The sequence below is a fragment of the Hylaeus anthracinus genome, unplaced genomic scaffold (assembly GCF_026225885.1).
Source record: "Hylaeus anthracinus isolate JK02 unplaced genomic scaffold, UHH_iyHylAnth1.0_haploid 11982, whole genome shotgun sequence".
Lineage (NCBI taxonomy): Eukaryota > Metazoa > Arthropoda > Insecta > Hymenoptera > Colletidae > Hylaeus > Hylaeus anthracinus.
This window is the reverse complement of record NW_026534330.1, coordinates 1,039,831-1,055,573: the sequence shown is the minus strand read 5'-3', so window position 1 is coordinate 1,055,573 and position 15,743 is coordinate 1,039,831. Positions and strand designations below refer to the sequence as shown.

At 45.1% G+C, this 15,743-nt stretch overlaps 2 protein-coding genes across 2 annotated transcripts in view; both read left to right on the top strand.

Annotated features, from left to right (window-relative positions):
* Window positions 1–8,591, top strand: part of LOC128886005 (receptor-type tyrosine-protein phosphatase kappa) — a 42,124-nt gene extending 33,533 nt beyond the window's left edge. Inside the window, exons 3-14 of the mRNA XM_054140491.1 lie at window positions 1,696–1,820; window positions 3,035–3,122; window positions 3,871–3,947; window positions 4,326–4,460; window positions 4,811–4,951; window positions 6,497–6,657; window positions 6,738–6,873; window positions 7,008–7,257; window positions 7,415–7,491; window positions 7,690–7,929; window positions 8,028–8,372; window positions 8,450–8,591. Coding sequence (XP_053996466.1) covers window positions 1,696–1,820; window positions 3,035–3,122; window positions 3,871–3,947; window positions 4,326–4,460; window positions 4,811–4,951; window positions 6,497–6,657; window positions 6,738–6,873; window positions 7,008–7,257; window positions 7,415–7,491; window positions 7,690–7,929; window positions 8,028–8,372; window positions 8,450–8,530 — 1,856 coding nt within the window. The 3' untranslated portion in view covers window positions 8,531–8,591. The remainder of the gene's footprint in view (window positions 1–1,695; window positions 1,821–3,034; window positions 3,123–3,870; window positions 3,948–4,325; window positions 4,461–4,810; window positions 4,952–6,496; window positions 6,658–6,737; window positions 6,874–7,007; window positions 7,258–7,414; window positions 7,492–7,689; window positions 7,930–8,027; window positions 8,373–8,449) is intronic.
* Window positions 8,592–8,626: 35 nt separating this feature from the next.
* Window positions 8,627–15,570, top strand: LOC128886004 (uncharacterized). The gene has a single exon (XM_054140490.1). It carries the CDS (start codon window positions 8,627–8,629, stop codon window positions 11,528–11,530), a length of 2,904 nt encoding a protein of 967 aa, XP_053996465.1. The 3' UTR covers window positions 11,531–15,570.
* The last annotated feature ends 173 nt before the right edge of the window (window positions 15,571–15,743 follow it).

Genomic DNA, 15,743 nt, shown 5'->3' with positions numbered 1-15,743 from the left:
AAAGCTATTTACGTGTATGCGCGGGACAAAGTGACACCCAGTTTCGAATAGTCTTTTAAGACTAGAGGAGCACCGAAATGACATCCGAAATGACGATCTTTTATGGTTAGAGGGACGTTTTACGCGGTTCTGCAATCACATCAAAATTGATCGTGTACTTACTGGAAACAAGGAAAAAGATATACATCTTTCAACGGTCTCATCATTAGGATTCGTTTAGCGAATCCTGATTTTCAATGAATTGTGCAAGTGCACCTTTAATATACGGACAATGCCGATGTCAACGATAACTTGGATACATCGAGCGGTCCCTCATTCTTTACGCACACAAATCAACCACGTAATCAATTGCACTTCCCCTATAGTGTGCACCGTAAACATCGATAATTGGTCGTTCACTTGAAACACGAAACACCATTCCGTAATAATGCAACGAACGCTTTTGCACGTGCCATACTGTTCAACAGCCACGTTCTTTCTCGCTAAACGTGATGTACGTTTTCCACGTGAGGTACTCCGGTCGATCGATTCTAGCATAAGACTTCTATTCGACGCTACACGTTTCGAACCAGCGCACTCGATGCACTCCAAAGTCCGTGAATATTAAATCAAACTTGAAAGGATTCGTTTGCGCGCTAACGCGCGGACAACGACTCGAAACAGCGCGTCGTTGAAAGAAATTGTAAAAGAGAATTAATAATTTGGAAATACACGCTGTTAGGTCGATCGGTTCGTAATTTAATTCTCGAGAACGATAAATTGAAGAACTTTATTACAATAAATACATAATCGTTGGTTAGCCACGGTAGCACGTTCGTCACTGTTAATCACGTGTATACAGGTCTGGTAGAGGAAGCGTTTGTCGATTCAAATTTACATAATTTCCATTGGAATTGATCAGATTGATGCGTAACCGCAGATACTCCGCGGGATACGACAGCGCGATACGTGATAAAGGATCCTCCGAATCGATCGCGTGGATCGTCGACGCCTTATCTTTGGCGTTGATTAAAAATAATTGCGCGAACGTCGCACCGATGGAACTCGCCAAGCTTCGTATATCGATTGGGCAGGGAGACGCATGAAATACGAGATTGGAATGCAAATATCAAAATATTAGCATAAAGACAGATTCGAGCGCAGCGAAGGTAAAGAAACGGCGAACGTTTCTTTTTTCTTTTCTTCGGTTCTTGGCCAGACTCGCCGACAGTAGTAATGGATGGTCTATGTCAGACGCGAAATTCAATTTTATTCTTTGCGGTAACTACCAGCAGTATCTTTGGGGTTAGAACGGAATGATTTGAAATTTGTATTCAAAGCAAAATTTCTACCTTTCGAATATGTTTTATATCCGATTCAATTGGTTTTTCCTTCCTATCGCACGGTCGCTGATACGTTCACTCTCGGGCTCGGATGCTCGTCATTAATACGTAATTCGTTTACGCCAACAAGTACAGCCTCTATTAGCTAAATAATCGACTCCGCAAACTTGGATGCTTACCGTGACAGTGTCGAAGTTTAGCGGTGCCACGAGTTTCGGTGAAATGCTCTCGGAAGCAACGAAATAGGCGACGCATAAACCGCCGCCGTGCCGCGCGAAACAGAGACCGAGAACGGAGGTAGACAGTCCATGCACTCTGCGCACGACAAGACGAATGTCCGCTACATTAATTCTTTTTCTTTTTTTGTTCTCAGCTACGGAAGAACTCGGTAGCAGTATGAGCACCACTCTGCCGTCCGCGCCGACCGAACTCTCGCAATTCCCGAAGCTTTGCGAGCTGCGCCGAAAGTTTCCTGTTCTCTACCGCGTAGAGTTTCAGGTGAGGACAATAAATCCCTCTGTACACGCCTGCTCAAACCGAATACCTCCCTTTGCCAATTGATTCGACGTCCGCGAGGCTTGTCTCTCGCTTTCGACAATTTACGCCGAAAGAATCGACCCGATCGCTCGGGGAAGTTCCAGGAAGTCTCTCCACTCCCAAGTCTCCTACCGTCCTATCACGAACGCAGACGAATTATAACGCGGGTGAGCGTCGTATCCATTTACGTACCCTTCGAACTATCTCGCCCCTACCTACCTTCAGACCCTGGAAAGTGGTGCATCAAGGTAGCAAGACAGCCAAACGCGAGTCCAGGAGACATCCAGGAGACAAAGCGATCTCCTGAGAATAGACAGAGGAATCGGGTAACTCGGTTCGATATCGGTTTCTCATTAGACTGCCATTTCGGGGCCTGCTAGTACTGTAGAACGTGCACTCGAAACGTGGAGTCTCTCTTTTGATGTTTGGCGAACGGAGCAATTTTATCGCTAAAAGAACCTACAAAATAGCAAGCGTCGTTTCAATTATTGGTCGCAGTCCGATCAGCAGCGCAGCGACGAATCAAGAAACACGCGATACAATCGGTAAAACGAGATACAGGCCGACGATAGATCGGAAACTTGGCAGGCTCGTTAATTTTCCAGAAACGGCGTCGATAACGAAACTCTGCCAAATACAGTTGGAATAATGTTACCGGCTCAATTCCGCGCGGACCAAAATTCAATAGACGGCGACGTTGCGCGCTCAGATCCGGTCGATTTCGGGAACGAGATGTTTACCGGTGGCTGCAAAATTTAATGATTATTATTCGTACCGATGGCAACGAGAGGCCGCCAAATGTGATCGACATGAATTAAACGAAGCGACCGGCTCAACGTTTGATGCCAGAATACGTGAATTGGTAGCTCGACAAACAGATTGATTCTCGACCAAGTCGGCCACCGGCTCTCCGACGCACACAATTCACCTATCCCTCAGTGTTCGATCCGTGTTGTTGGAAACTGTTATCATCGGGAAACAGAGAACGCGATACGATCGAGGAAACTGCGATTTTTATTGTCGTATCGAATCGCTGCGGGGAAAAGTATTCTCAACGAAACTTTTGTTCGCTGTTGATATGTAACGGGAAAATGCATTCCATCGATACGTATTTGCACGCGATTTTGTTATATACAGGAATTTCTTATTTCTTATTTCTTATTTCTTATTTACAGACAGCGACACAGGTAGAAACGCACGCGTGCAGACACGCTACCAAACCGGCCAACAAGGAGAAGAATCAGAATCAGAAGTGTATTCCTTGTAAGTGTTAACAATTCAAAGTCATCGCGATAAACATCCATTACGCGAAATGATTCGATTTATTATTCTCTCTCCTGTAACTGTTTCATGGTCCCGGGACATATTATGACGTGAATTATTAGCGGACTACCCCGTGTTACGTCGAAAGGCAACGCAGCTGTTTTAATTTATCCACCGAGCGAACAATTCCGGCTGAGCGACCAGGTCTAGTTAGAAAATGCGGTTATGTTCGCACCTTTCGTTTGCGCGCAGCCGTAACAAGATGAGGATGAAAGCTGCGAGCTGCAAGAAAAATTGAGGTTTCCTTTACACACGACCGCTCTGATAAAATAACGCGCGCCCGAGATTGATACAGTTTCTCTTTTCCCGTCGGAAGTGTTCGCGTAAACGAGCTTTCCGCGAATCCCCAACCGCTTACGTTCCATTCAGTCTCGTTTCAAAGAGTATAATCGCGACGGTTTGCCGAAAAGAACTTGAAAGTAAAACGAGGACTGATTTCACGCTTTACGCCGATACTTTGCGCGTAATTAATCCTTCGACATCGCGTACCGTTGTACGAGTTTAGAGTTTCTCTGCTTCGTTATATTTGAATTAAATGCAGAATCGTATTAACAAACGTATCGGTTCACAGGCAAAATTAATATTTAATATTATAACGAGAGGTTTAGCTGTTGGAAAATTGATTTAACCGAAAGGTTTCATTGGTTGTAATATAAACAGCAACAATAAATTGTTTCCCAATCCACAGATGACTACAACAGGGTGGTCTTGGATACGATAGAAGGCGAACCTGATTCCGATTACGTTAACGCATCTTATGTAGATGTGAGTAGAACATAATTGACCCAAGGAGAACTAAAAGATTGGCAATCTAAAAACCGTCGTCATTTTTTAAACGATCGCGTCGATAAATGTTAGGAGAATCGAGCGCGTGCAGAATGCACATACTTGAACGACGAAGTTATCTTCCGAAGTAAACCGATTCTATAGACTGTAGCATATTGATGCTCGGATCAAGATCAAGGCTGCCGGTAATATCAGCTTTCGAGAGCGATTTCGCGTCAGAGATTTTGAATAATCCATAATCACGTTTCTTAAAATAGAGTGCCGAACTGTTTTCTCGATGGTCCCGAAGCGCGAAAAGTTTCTTTTAATGTCATGACGCCGGCCGAGTCCTCGATCAATGTTGTCATTATATTTCAGAGTATATTGAAACCGAACGCTTACATCGTGACACAGGGACCTATGGAAAACACCGTGACGGAATTTTGGCGCATGGTGTGGCAAGAGAGAGCTTGTTGTATCGTCATGCTTACGAAGACTTTCGATTTCATCAAGGTAAGAAATGTCGTAAAAATTTGTCTGACTAACGGACTGCAGACACGCGGATATTCACGTAGGCGTGCAAATGTTATACAATTTTATTCGACGTTCCAAACGCATAAATATTCGCCAGCTTTCGTTTTGATTTCGAACGGTATCGAAACGTCGAGTTTTATTATTCGCCGACTTTATCGCATAGCGCTGCGCATTCGTTTCCATAGATTTACGCTCGCTCGAACGTTTCCCGCGTGTATTCGCGTTTCATCGATCCTCGAACACGTGTAAGCTATTTTCTTACCGAGTATTCGCATCTATCGAATGATAACGAGCGCCGCGCCGCGCCGCGCCGTTCGAATCGATTTCAGGTGATGTGCGTCCAATATTGGCCGGCGAGCAAAGACAAGGACGAAGAGTACGGAGGCATCGGAGTTTCCGTGCTGAAGGAGGAGGAACTCGCCAATTTCCACATACGAACGATAAGGCTCTACAAGAAGAACGAGAGCGACGTGAGTGTACTTCCTCTTGTACCGTATTCCACAGATTCGTGTCGGCGCGGCCGATGCGATCAAACGACGATAAAGAAACGGCAAAATTCGAAAATACGATAATCGATGAGGGAAATTTTCATCCATATTATAGGAAGGATAGCGCGGTAATTTCCAGCACGGTAAGAAAGTCTCGGGCAGCTGGTAGTAACCTGCGGGAACTCGAAACTTTGGTCGCAAACTACAAGTAGATTCCGCTAAGGTTCCAGCAAGACTGAATTCGGGAATGAAAGAACAGGAGGTATCGCGAGAGTTGGCAAAAAGTTGACGGAATTAATTATAGGGGAAGTAGTCCGTACTAGTTTGGTCGTTTCGAAACTGGGTGAATGCGAAACGATACGGATGAGAGATAGAAACCGAGGAGACGATGAGTTTACTCAAACAGCAGTTACGTAAGACTTAATTTTATCAACGGCCTGGAAATGGAATGAAAATAGGAAGATCTCTCGAATTCCATCGCGATTGTTTCTTTGCTTTAGCACCTACTCTAGTATGTATATTGACTACTCTACACAAATTTTCTCAAAAGAAACCATTTATCAGATTTCGTGTATTTTATGATCGCGTAACAAGTATTTTCTGCGTTGTTCTTTATAATTTTTCTTCAAAGTATAGTTACTTGAATCAATTGTAAGAAAGCGAGTACATGTATGCAACCACTCGAACAGCGTGATTCACCCTGTATACCGTTAGGTAACTCGGGCTGTGCACGTCTTTGACCACGTTTGAAGATTACAAGCGGGCACATAGACAATGGCTCGTAAGGGAACTTGGTCAACTGTCAGACGATGACTTTGATGAAACTTTGCACCTATGCTCTTTAATCGAACCTAAGAACTATGCCCCGTATCGTCGCTTTCCACTTGTATCGAATTCGCTCGTTTTATTTACGACTAGATACCTCTTAAATTGCAAAGGATAGTAGAAAACGATTCGAACGAACGATGTACCATAGGTTTACAAGTAAGACTAAATGTACGTGAAACGCTATAAACTGCGTCTCGAATGTCTCTGTAGACAGTTCCTTAGCTGTACGCGCGTCAGTACAGGCAAAATGACTATAGAAAACTCAAACAAGATCTTTACAGAGATCGTCGACGATGCGTTGCGAGATTTTGAAAAGCAAAGTGCAAAGCATAACGCGCAACAGAAGTTGCGCTCGTTAAGGTACATCTTTCGTGGCAGTTAAACGGGAAGAGACCATCGCGTCGCGTCGAGCAAGACTGTTAAAGCATCGGATACATGAAAGCGATTCATCGTAGATGCAACGTTCCTTTATGCAAAACGACAAACTCTCGCTCAAGCAGTTTAACTTTAACAACTTCATTTTTGAGGCTGCAGTTGGTTACACGTGATAATTCTCTCCAAGTACATGTAGCGATAGAATTGGAATCATTCTAAGAAACTGAACGAAAATTTATCCGCGCATGGACAGGAAATTGCTGCGATTACGTTGAAAATTATACTTGAAAATCGTAACACGACCGTGTTCGCGTGCAATTGCAGGAAGTAACGGAAGAAAGAACGTTGTTACAATTCCATTACACCGAGTGGCATTCGCACACGTGTCCGTTCGGAAACGCGGTCTTGGAATTTCGTCGACGAGTCAGGGCTGTAGTCGGGTCCACCATAAAGAACGAATCCGGTCCCATGGTCGTCCATTGCAAGTAAGTATCTCCCAAAGAAACTTAGAAATTATTTCGAATCGATTCAAACGATATATACGTACGTACTTTGTTAAAAAAAGCGACGGTGGTGGAAGATCCGGAGTGTATCTCGCGATAGACGCAAACATGGAGCTGTCGGAAGAGGAAGACGCTTTCGACGTATTTGGCTACTTGAAAAAGTTGCGGCAAAGTAGAAGAGGACTTATCGAGAACTTGGTAAATTTCGCGAATCGATTCTTATCGCGTCCCTTTTTATTGCGATTCGAAGAGGAGACGAGAGAGAGAGTTGGACGTGACTGCGATTGAAAGTATCGCAAATATGTTGACGATTGCTTTTCGTTTACTGCCAGGAGCAGTACAAATTCGTATACGACACGCTAGAGGAATTCGTGGTGTGCGGTGCCTCGTGGTTTCCGGTTTCGGAGCTGTCGCTACGTCTGAAGCAAAAGAGTGTAAAAAATCCAATAACTAAGATGAACGAGTATCAACGGGAATATCAGCAAATTTGTAAGCAAACGCCGCGTTTTACGATCGGTGATTGCGCCGGCGGACACAGGGCTGACAATAGAGAGAAGAACAGAGACGTTCTAGTAGTACCACGTAAGTTTACGCCGACGCGACAGAGAACGCTTATCAAAATTGTACCATAAAATGGATATTCGTACCGTTGCGTAAAGTTTACGGTGCTACTTTATCGGTACTACTCAATCCTATCCAATCGTATCTTTACTCACGAATTAATACTTTAATGGTTTAGCCGACAATTTTCGTCCGTACCTCACCAGTTTCCAGGGGAACAGTTTCACGGACTACATAAACGCCGTGTTCGTGGACGTGAGTACTATTGTAAATCTACTCTTTACACGACTACCTAATCGAAAATGTTACATCTCGCGCGCGATTCAAAGTCGTAATTTTTGGTATTATTGTAGAAACGGTAGACTTTTAGCTCTTGCGCTGCTCGCTCACGTCGCTGTTTATGTCCCACGGTCTCGTAGCGAGGTGTCCATTCTAAAAGTACGTTTTCAACAGGGCTACACGAAGCCAAGGGAATATATCGTAACGGAATGGCCTCTTCGGCACACGTGCGGTGAGTTCTGGTCGTTGGTTTACGACTACGAGTGCGCAGCTGTAGTGGTGTTATGTGTGCCACCCCCGGGCTCCACGAATTTCCCAAGTTTTTGGCCCGAGGGGAAGCACTCTAAGAAATACGGTCCCGTATTTACGATTGATCACATCAGCCACAATCACTATACGAACATCAAGACTTGGGTGAGAAGCGTCGCGAGTTCTATATATACATATACATATACCGCTCTCGTCGTTCTTTCGTAGATCAGTAAAAAATGATTATTGGGTTACTTTTGCAGATTTTTAGAATAAACAAAAAGATCGTGTCGCTGACCGAGCTGATGGCGGGTGTGAAAGCTCCACCCAAGACCGTCCAGCTGTTTCAGCTGACTTGCTGGCCGATGGGACACAAAGTTCCTACGTCGACCAACAGCCTGGTGGAGCTGATGAACATGGTCGAGAGATGGAGGCAACGAACGGATTACGGGCCAGTCGCCGTGGTCTCTCCCGACGGTAGAAGTCGGTGCGGTGTTTATTGCGCCGCGAACGCGTGTATAGAACAGGTGATACAGCACGGCGAAGTGGATATATTCCAAGCGGTTAAAACTGTACGCAGACATAGGCCTCAGCTCGTGGAGAACATGGTACGTAGGCGATGGTAATCGTTTTTATCCTATCGGAGCAACTCTCGATCGTTTCCCTTACGCTGTGTTCTCTTTAGACCGAGTACAAGTACTGCTACGACTTGGTGTTGCACTACGTGCTACACTATCTCAACAAAGACATGAACGAAAAGAAGTGAGAAAGCGAGTTGAGGGACGAGCTGTGGTTTATCGAGTTCGGTCGTGGGGCGGCATTGCCGCTGACGCCGGAGGAAGCCCCGGTGGACGGTGAGCCGATGGTACCATGCGCTCAAGGTCGCGTGATTGTAGAGACAGCGAGACCGGCTCCGCCGTTTTTCGCCACATGCACCAGATACCGTAGAGCGGTGACCAGTACGCCGAGCGACATAGCGGCGAGCGTCGCGGGAACGACGTCGTCGAGTGTCACGCAACTGGACCAGCAGTCGACGTCTTCCAGCGGCAAAGGTGCCATCGGCAAGAACCCGGCGATTCCACCGTACATTTCCGCAGCCAGGCCGGAGGACCTCGGCGTCACACCCTGGTACTTGGAGGATTACCCTACCATAGACTCCTCGCCAGGGCCTACGGGCGATCGGAGCTCGTATCCCTCCTACTTGTACACCGACGCGGAAGTCAACAGCAAGCCAGACATGATCTCCACCAGAAACAGCAGCCTCGACAGCGAGCTTCCGCGTCCGCCTTCTTCCATCACCGCTATCCCCAGAAAGGCCTACATGGATCTGAGAGAGGCCATCGCTTTGCTGGACGAAACTTGCCCCAATCAGGAAGTCAGTCCGTCCCTGACACCGAGAACTCCGTTGACGCCGCACCCGAGAAACAAGAGAGCACGATCAAAGAGCAGCGACAACTCCTCCAATTACAGCAACGACCGTCTCAGCGATCGATCGTTCGAGAACGCGCGTACCCAAGACAAAGATAAAAAACGACCGTTTCTGAAGAAGATCGGTATATCGAAAACGGAGGACAAGCCCTTCTTAGCGAAGATAGCGCCAAGGATAATAGGCAAGCCGTACTTGGAGAAAATCGGGCCCAGCAGAGCCGTCGAGAGGCCTTTCTTGGAGAAAATCGGTTCGTCGAAAACTTTGGACAAGTTCATTTTCGACATTCCGCGTTACAAGCAGAAGAACGCGGTCAAAAACGAACCGTGCAAAGACGAACCAACGAACAAGATCCCCGAGGCGAAGAAACCGGAAGAACGCAGGGCTCTGACGACCGTTGAATCGTTCGCGGCCGAGAGGAGACGTTCCGGCAAGGGTCATCTCCTCAAGATGTATTCGTTCGAGACGGAAGATTTGGAATCGAGCGTGCAAACGAAAGATAATCGAGATCCGCTGCGCGGGGCCTCTTTGGACGACGTGTTGGATTCGGGCCCGTGCTCTTTACCGTTGGAAACCATCGCGGACGAAACATCGAAGCCAGAAACGAAAGAACGATTCGCGAACGGTGCCGAATTGCTCAAGTGTCGCGTCACGACCAGCGAAGAGATTATATTTTCCAACGCCAGCAGCTTCGGCTCGGACAAGGAACCAAACAGTTGGGGCAATTCGCCCAAGAAAAAGTGGTACTTGACGAAAGGTGCGACCACACCAACGACACCGACTCGACGTAAAGTTGTTCAGACCTCTCAAGATAAAAAACCAAGCGTCGACAGCATTGCCAATTCCCCAACGAAACGTCCAATTTCTACCGTCTTACCGGATCGTTCGGACGATTCGCAGCTCGACTCTCCGGAGAAGAATGTTTATTCACCGACGAAAACGAGGAGACAAACCTACGAGGATATATTGGAGAGAAACGGAAAGGACGCGGACATAGCGGATAAATCGACGAAACAGGCGCAATTCGAGAGACGAGGTATCTCGTCGGACAACCTTCTGTCGAAAGATCGTTCTCTCGCATGTTTCGGTTACCACGACAAAGATCGGATCGACGGTACGAGGGAGGCGTCGTCCGTCGATTCCTTGGCTCACCGCGGAGCTCAGGGTTACACCAAAGAGACGTTTAAGCAGCTCCAGGATATATTTAAACACCACGAGGTACCCGTGGAAACGTACGCGGATTTCAAGAAGCGTACACGAGGTTGCGTTCAAAGCGCGATCGCCAGGCAACAAGAGCTATCGAGGGTGAGTGCTCGCAACGAAGACTCCGATGATAGGAAGACGAACGAAACGACACGAGCGATTTCAGCGACGGTTGAAACGGAATCGTTGGTCGACAAGAAGAGCGAACCCGTCCGTGGAGGCACGGTAAGATCCGTGCTCAAGAAGCAGCAAGGTGTCGATCATCACAGCGATCAGGAATTGGATTCGAACGCGTCCATAAGACGTCTTAAAAGACGAATCTTCCACGAACCCTCTCAGGAGACCATGGACCTGTTGACGGAGTTGCGAAAGGTGAAAAGTCAATTGAGAACTCCGTCGTGGGAGAAGGACCTCGAACTGGAGGCGAAACCTGCCCGACACCCGAAACGTATTTTGTTAACCGATAAGGAGTTCTGTCTCTCCGTCGAGCGGGAAAATAGCATTCGTCGTCCGTCCAGAGTACTCGATTCGTTGGAAAAGACGGAAGAGGGATGTTTAGACGGAAAGCAAGAGAACGAGAAGAAGACGAAAGCGAATGGGTCCGACAAGAAGGTTCCCGGGCCAGCTCTGTTCGAGAAGAAATGTCTCTCGTTGGACTTTGTGGACGAGGAGAAACCTCACAGGCCGGAGGCTAGGGCCATCTCGCTGGCCTCTGCTAGAAATTTGGAGAAGGCTGGAGAAATGGTAGATTACGCAGATTTCGCGTTGATTTGCGACTCGAAGAGCTACTCGTCGGACGTGTTCAACACTCCTTCCAAGGAGACCAACGAAAAGGAGCGCAACGACGATCCAGAGAAAGATATCCCGAAACAGATGAATCAGAATCACTGCACGGAAGTTGACATTACCATTCCCATAGATCAAAAGGTGACCTGTTCGAAAGGTAACGTTCACGTTCAAAGTAGAACGAGCGATGTCTACGAGATAATATCCCCGAGAACGCCTTTCCGAGTGAAAAAGCGACTCGGAAAGATTTCCGTCGAGGACATTGTCAAGCCGGAGACTTTCACCCTAGGTTCTAAGGTCGACTGCCGATCAGCCGTTACGCAGAAACGGACCAAGTGCTTCCCTTTATAACGCACGTCGACCTGCCCGTGGGCGAAACGCTCTCCGTGACGCGACGTCAATCCGTATTCGTTCCGAAACAAAATTCCACGCGAAATTAACGACAAAATTTCTCGTCCATGTTGGTGTTAACTCTTTCGACGAGGGTGTCGCCTGAAACGAACAATCGGAAGTAAAATTGGAAGAAATCGTAGGTATACGCGATACGTCGAAAGATTTTCGGTCAGAACGTAAATATAAAAGGACGGAAATTTGGTCTTGGGGATAATCGCGGGCATTCGTTTAATTAAACAGACCGGACCGCCAAGGTTTCATTTTCAAGAGAACATGCATTCGAGTCAAGCTTATTTTCGAACGAACCGCGGTGAATGAAACGACGCAACGGTATGCGCATAGTATAAAATATTTTTACTCGATTTACTTCTCTGTCACGTGAACAATGAAAGCACGACCAAGGGTTCTTTCTTCTTTCCAACGTTATCGAACAAAGATAGGAAAAACGACCAGCGAAGCTCCCTTGAATTTCGATTTTGGAAGCTCTTCTCCAAGATCGTCGTTGTTGCTTTTGAAAAGAGAAGAGAGGACAAGGTTTCGACAGAGTAGCTCGACGCGCGTTCTACTCGCAGGTATATTCTAAAACGTATCCCGACCACTTTTTAATCGACGTTACGCGATAGGAAACGGCTCGATGAACCTCGATGGCCATTTAACCCCTTGACGCGTGACTAGGACACCCGCGGTCCCAAACGAGACGATATCGTATACGGCAAGGGGTTGATAAAGTTCACGCGGTTCGTTTTCTCGCGCGACCTCTCCGTCGAGCAGTGCCTTGTTCGTGGATATATTTATTTAAAGGAGATAAAGTGAAACAAATGTCCTATCAAAGATATTATTAAAATTCCGACCGAGGGCCGGAATATTCTGAATGGGTCCACGGAGTTGCGCTTTCGACGATACGACTGACGACGATCTGGTCTTTGAAGAAGGCCGTTTCGTACGGTTTCGAACACCGTTCCCACGACCACGTCACACTCCATCCCGCGATCGCGATCGTACAGACCAGAGACACGCATTTTTACTCTTGTACGCTCCTCGGTTTACGCAGTCGAACTCTCTCGCGATTTCCTTCGTCTGTCCCTCGATTTCCCGACGACGCGCGACGGTCACTCTCGACTTTCCAATTACGCGAGAAACTACGAAACCCTCGAACATTTCTCCGGTTTAACGAGTTCTCGGCCTGGTGCATCGAGGAATGGATCAAAGAGATGATCGTGAAAGATATATACATATATATATATATACAAGCTCACGAGAGTGCAACTCCCACGCTTGCCAAGCCTATTCCCTGTACGGCGAAGCGCGTGACGTTTTAACGACACAAACGTTAATATACATACATATATATATATATATATTAAAGATAACAGATTGTTGCGTTCCTCTTATAATTTTTTTAGGGTTAGATAGGATCGACAACGCACTTAATGGTTAAAATAATACGGAAAGTAAAGGTAAATGTAGATGCGTATACATATATATATATATATAATATACAGAATATCTGGCAAGTTTCCGAGACAACTTTGCCGGTAGGTATATTCTATGGATGCAAATAAGACGAGAACGTTACGTAAACCTACTTGTTACGACAACTTTACACAGAATGTGGACAATTTTCTATCGAACAAAACACAATTCCCCAACGCCAGAGCTTTTAAAATACGGTATCATTTTCGTAAGCATATTTCTATAAAATACTTGAGCCGATTCGTGACTCTAGAAGGCTTAGAAAGTTTGCACGGAAACTCGTTGGATATCCCGTAGAGAAATATAACATGTAACAAAAAAGTACATGCTATCGTTACTCCGATAAAATATTTGTACGTATTCTATGACTATTAGAGACTAAAGCAAGTTGGTATATGTAATATAATATATATTATATTATGTATATTTATTTATACGTAAATACGCGTATACTCGATGACAAGTACGCAAGCGTGTGTGTACCTAAGTGTATAGGTATACCGTACGGATCCTATAATTGACGAAATGTGCCAAACAAAGATACGATTTATTGTATGTTATCGAGTTACTTTTGTTGTAAGGTATGCATCGTGACCAAAGAGTACGAGGTGGAATTTATACAGCGTACTTTTTGAACACTTATATAAAAACGTATTTGTACCGAGGGTTGAGACAGGTCTCTAACGGCCCGAATCGATCACGCGAATCTTCGTAAACTTTTCAGTCTCCGTAGACGTCGAGTTGCTTTTGATACCGAGAAGAAACGTCAAATACAGAGATAACTTTTCGATGGAACAAATCTTAACGCTTTATCTAACCCTGGCCTGTTTATAGGCTGTTTGATTTCAATGTCTACTCGGGATGTTCGTTTTCCGAGGAAACAATGTTTTTGCAACATCGATTCGAGGTGTTATAGATTTCTAAAAACGCTCTATGTATGCGTGCACGTTCGACCGTGTTCACGCCTAGATATTTGTATGCGTGTTGCACGTACACGCGACTTGTCCATTGCGCAGGCGAAATCGCGTGTGCAAATTCGGTGCGTACATTCGTGTAGGTATATAAATAGACGTTATTTATGTGTAATTTTACGCATACACTAACCGACGAAACGCTATCGATATCGCACGCGTGTTCGGAAATGACAATTTACGAAGGATCACGAGGAAGATCCGCTCGTCGACGTCGAGACTCGTTAGTTCAGTGATCTGTTCCTGTCGAAAACTGACAATTTTATTTATAACAGAAAGGAGACCATCGCGTACAACCTTTCGTTTTAACACAGTGCCAAGTTGCGAATTTACAAACATAAACTTAAAAAAGAAAAGGTAGATTTAAAAAAAAAGAAAATTGTAAAGTAGAAAGAGTATTTCGTGATCCTTTACTTTGGAACTCCGTGGAACGCGTTGCGGTATTCGGTCGGTGAAGTGCAATCAAAAATATGGTGAGGCAGGGTTCGAATTCTAATCCGCAAGGTAAATCGTCCACTCGTTCTTAACTTAAAAAGAAGAGAAAACAAATGGAAGCAACCTCTTATCGCTGCAGCCATCCGTCCACCTTTTCGGCTGTCCATGCTCGCCATCTCGCATACTCGTGATAAAAGGAAGCGTTATTCTCATCTACCGAATTAATATCGTGCATTTGGAAGTGTTAAACTATCTTTCTTTCTCGCTGGCGAGATTTTAGTGGCCGAGTACGAATCCCCTGACGTCCATTCGTTACGGTAGCAAGCCGATATTTTAGAGTTTTATTCCTTACTAGAGAAACATAACTATACAAGTTCCATATTCTTGTGGCGTTTTTCGAATTTAAGAGGATTTTAAAGATTTTACTGGTCAATCGATCGTAAGACGTTTTACTGAAAGTTTTATTTCACACAAACGGAAAGGGTACAGTCGAATAAGGGGGTCAAAAGTATTTTTTCATTTCTTTAACGATGGCGTACCGACGCTTTTCACCCCTCTTTGATACCTTTTCTACTTAGTCGTTTAAGTTATTAATTTCAATCAGCCGATCGAAATTCGAGAAGAAATCGTTTTAAAGCAGCTGAGATCTTTTAGTAACAGTCACGTATATTTGAACAAGTTTTATGGGAAGACTACAATCAAAAAATGAATGTAAATAAGTCACCAAAAGCTTGAAAAGAGTACTCTCAAATTATAACTTATAGCACGAACACGGAAATTTTTGAAAAATAAAATGAAAGATCAAAACGCGAAGCAAGGAGAGCACTCTTATCACGAACAGTATGACGGAATAAATTTCTAAAATTAGGAGGTAAAAAGAGGCTCTCTTGTTTCTCAATTTCTCATTCATATTCTCTTTCGTCCGGAAAGTATGAAGTGACCGCGAATGTTGTTGAGAACGAGTTCCAAATGCTGTCCATTTAACGAGCTGAACTTAAGGCGAGCGAATGAGCAACGTTTTGTAAATTGTGTGATAAGCGACTAAAATAAAACACGATGTGGTACGTTTTGTGTAACATTGGTACATTGTTGTAAATAATAAATAGATCGTATGTTGTATTGAAATCATTTATTTTCCTCGCCATATACATATCCATATAATTAGTAGTATTATATATATATGCGGCAACGTCGATCTGAAAATAGAACTGTCAAACTTACCTGCCGTTACCGCATAACAAGTGCACCTCTGCGCCTACGAGATGATAACCGAACCGACAAACCGGTTAGCA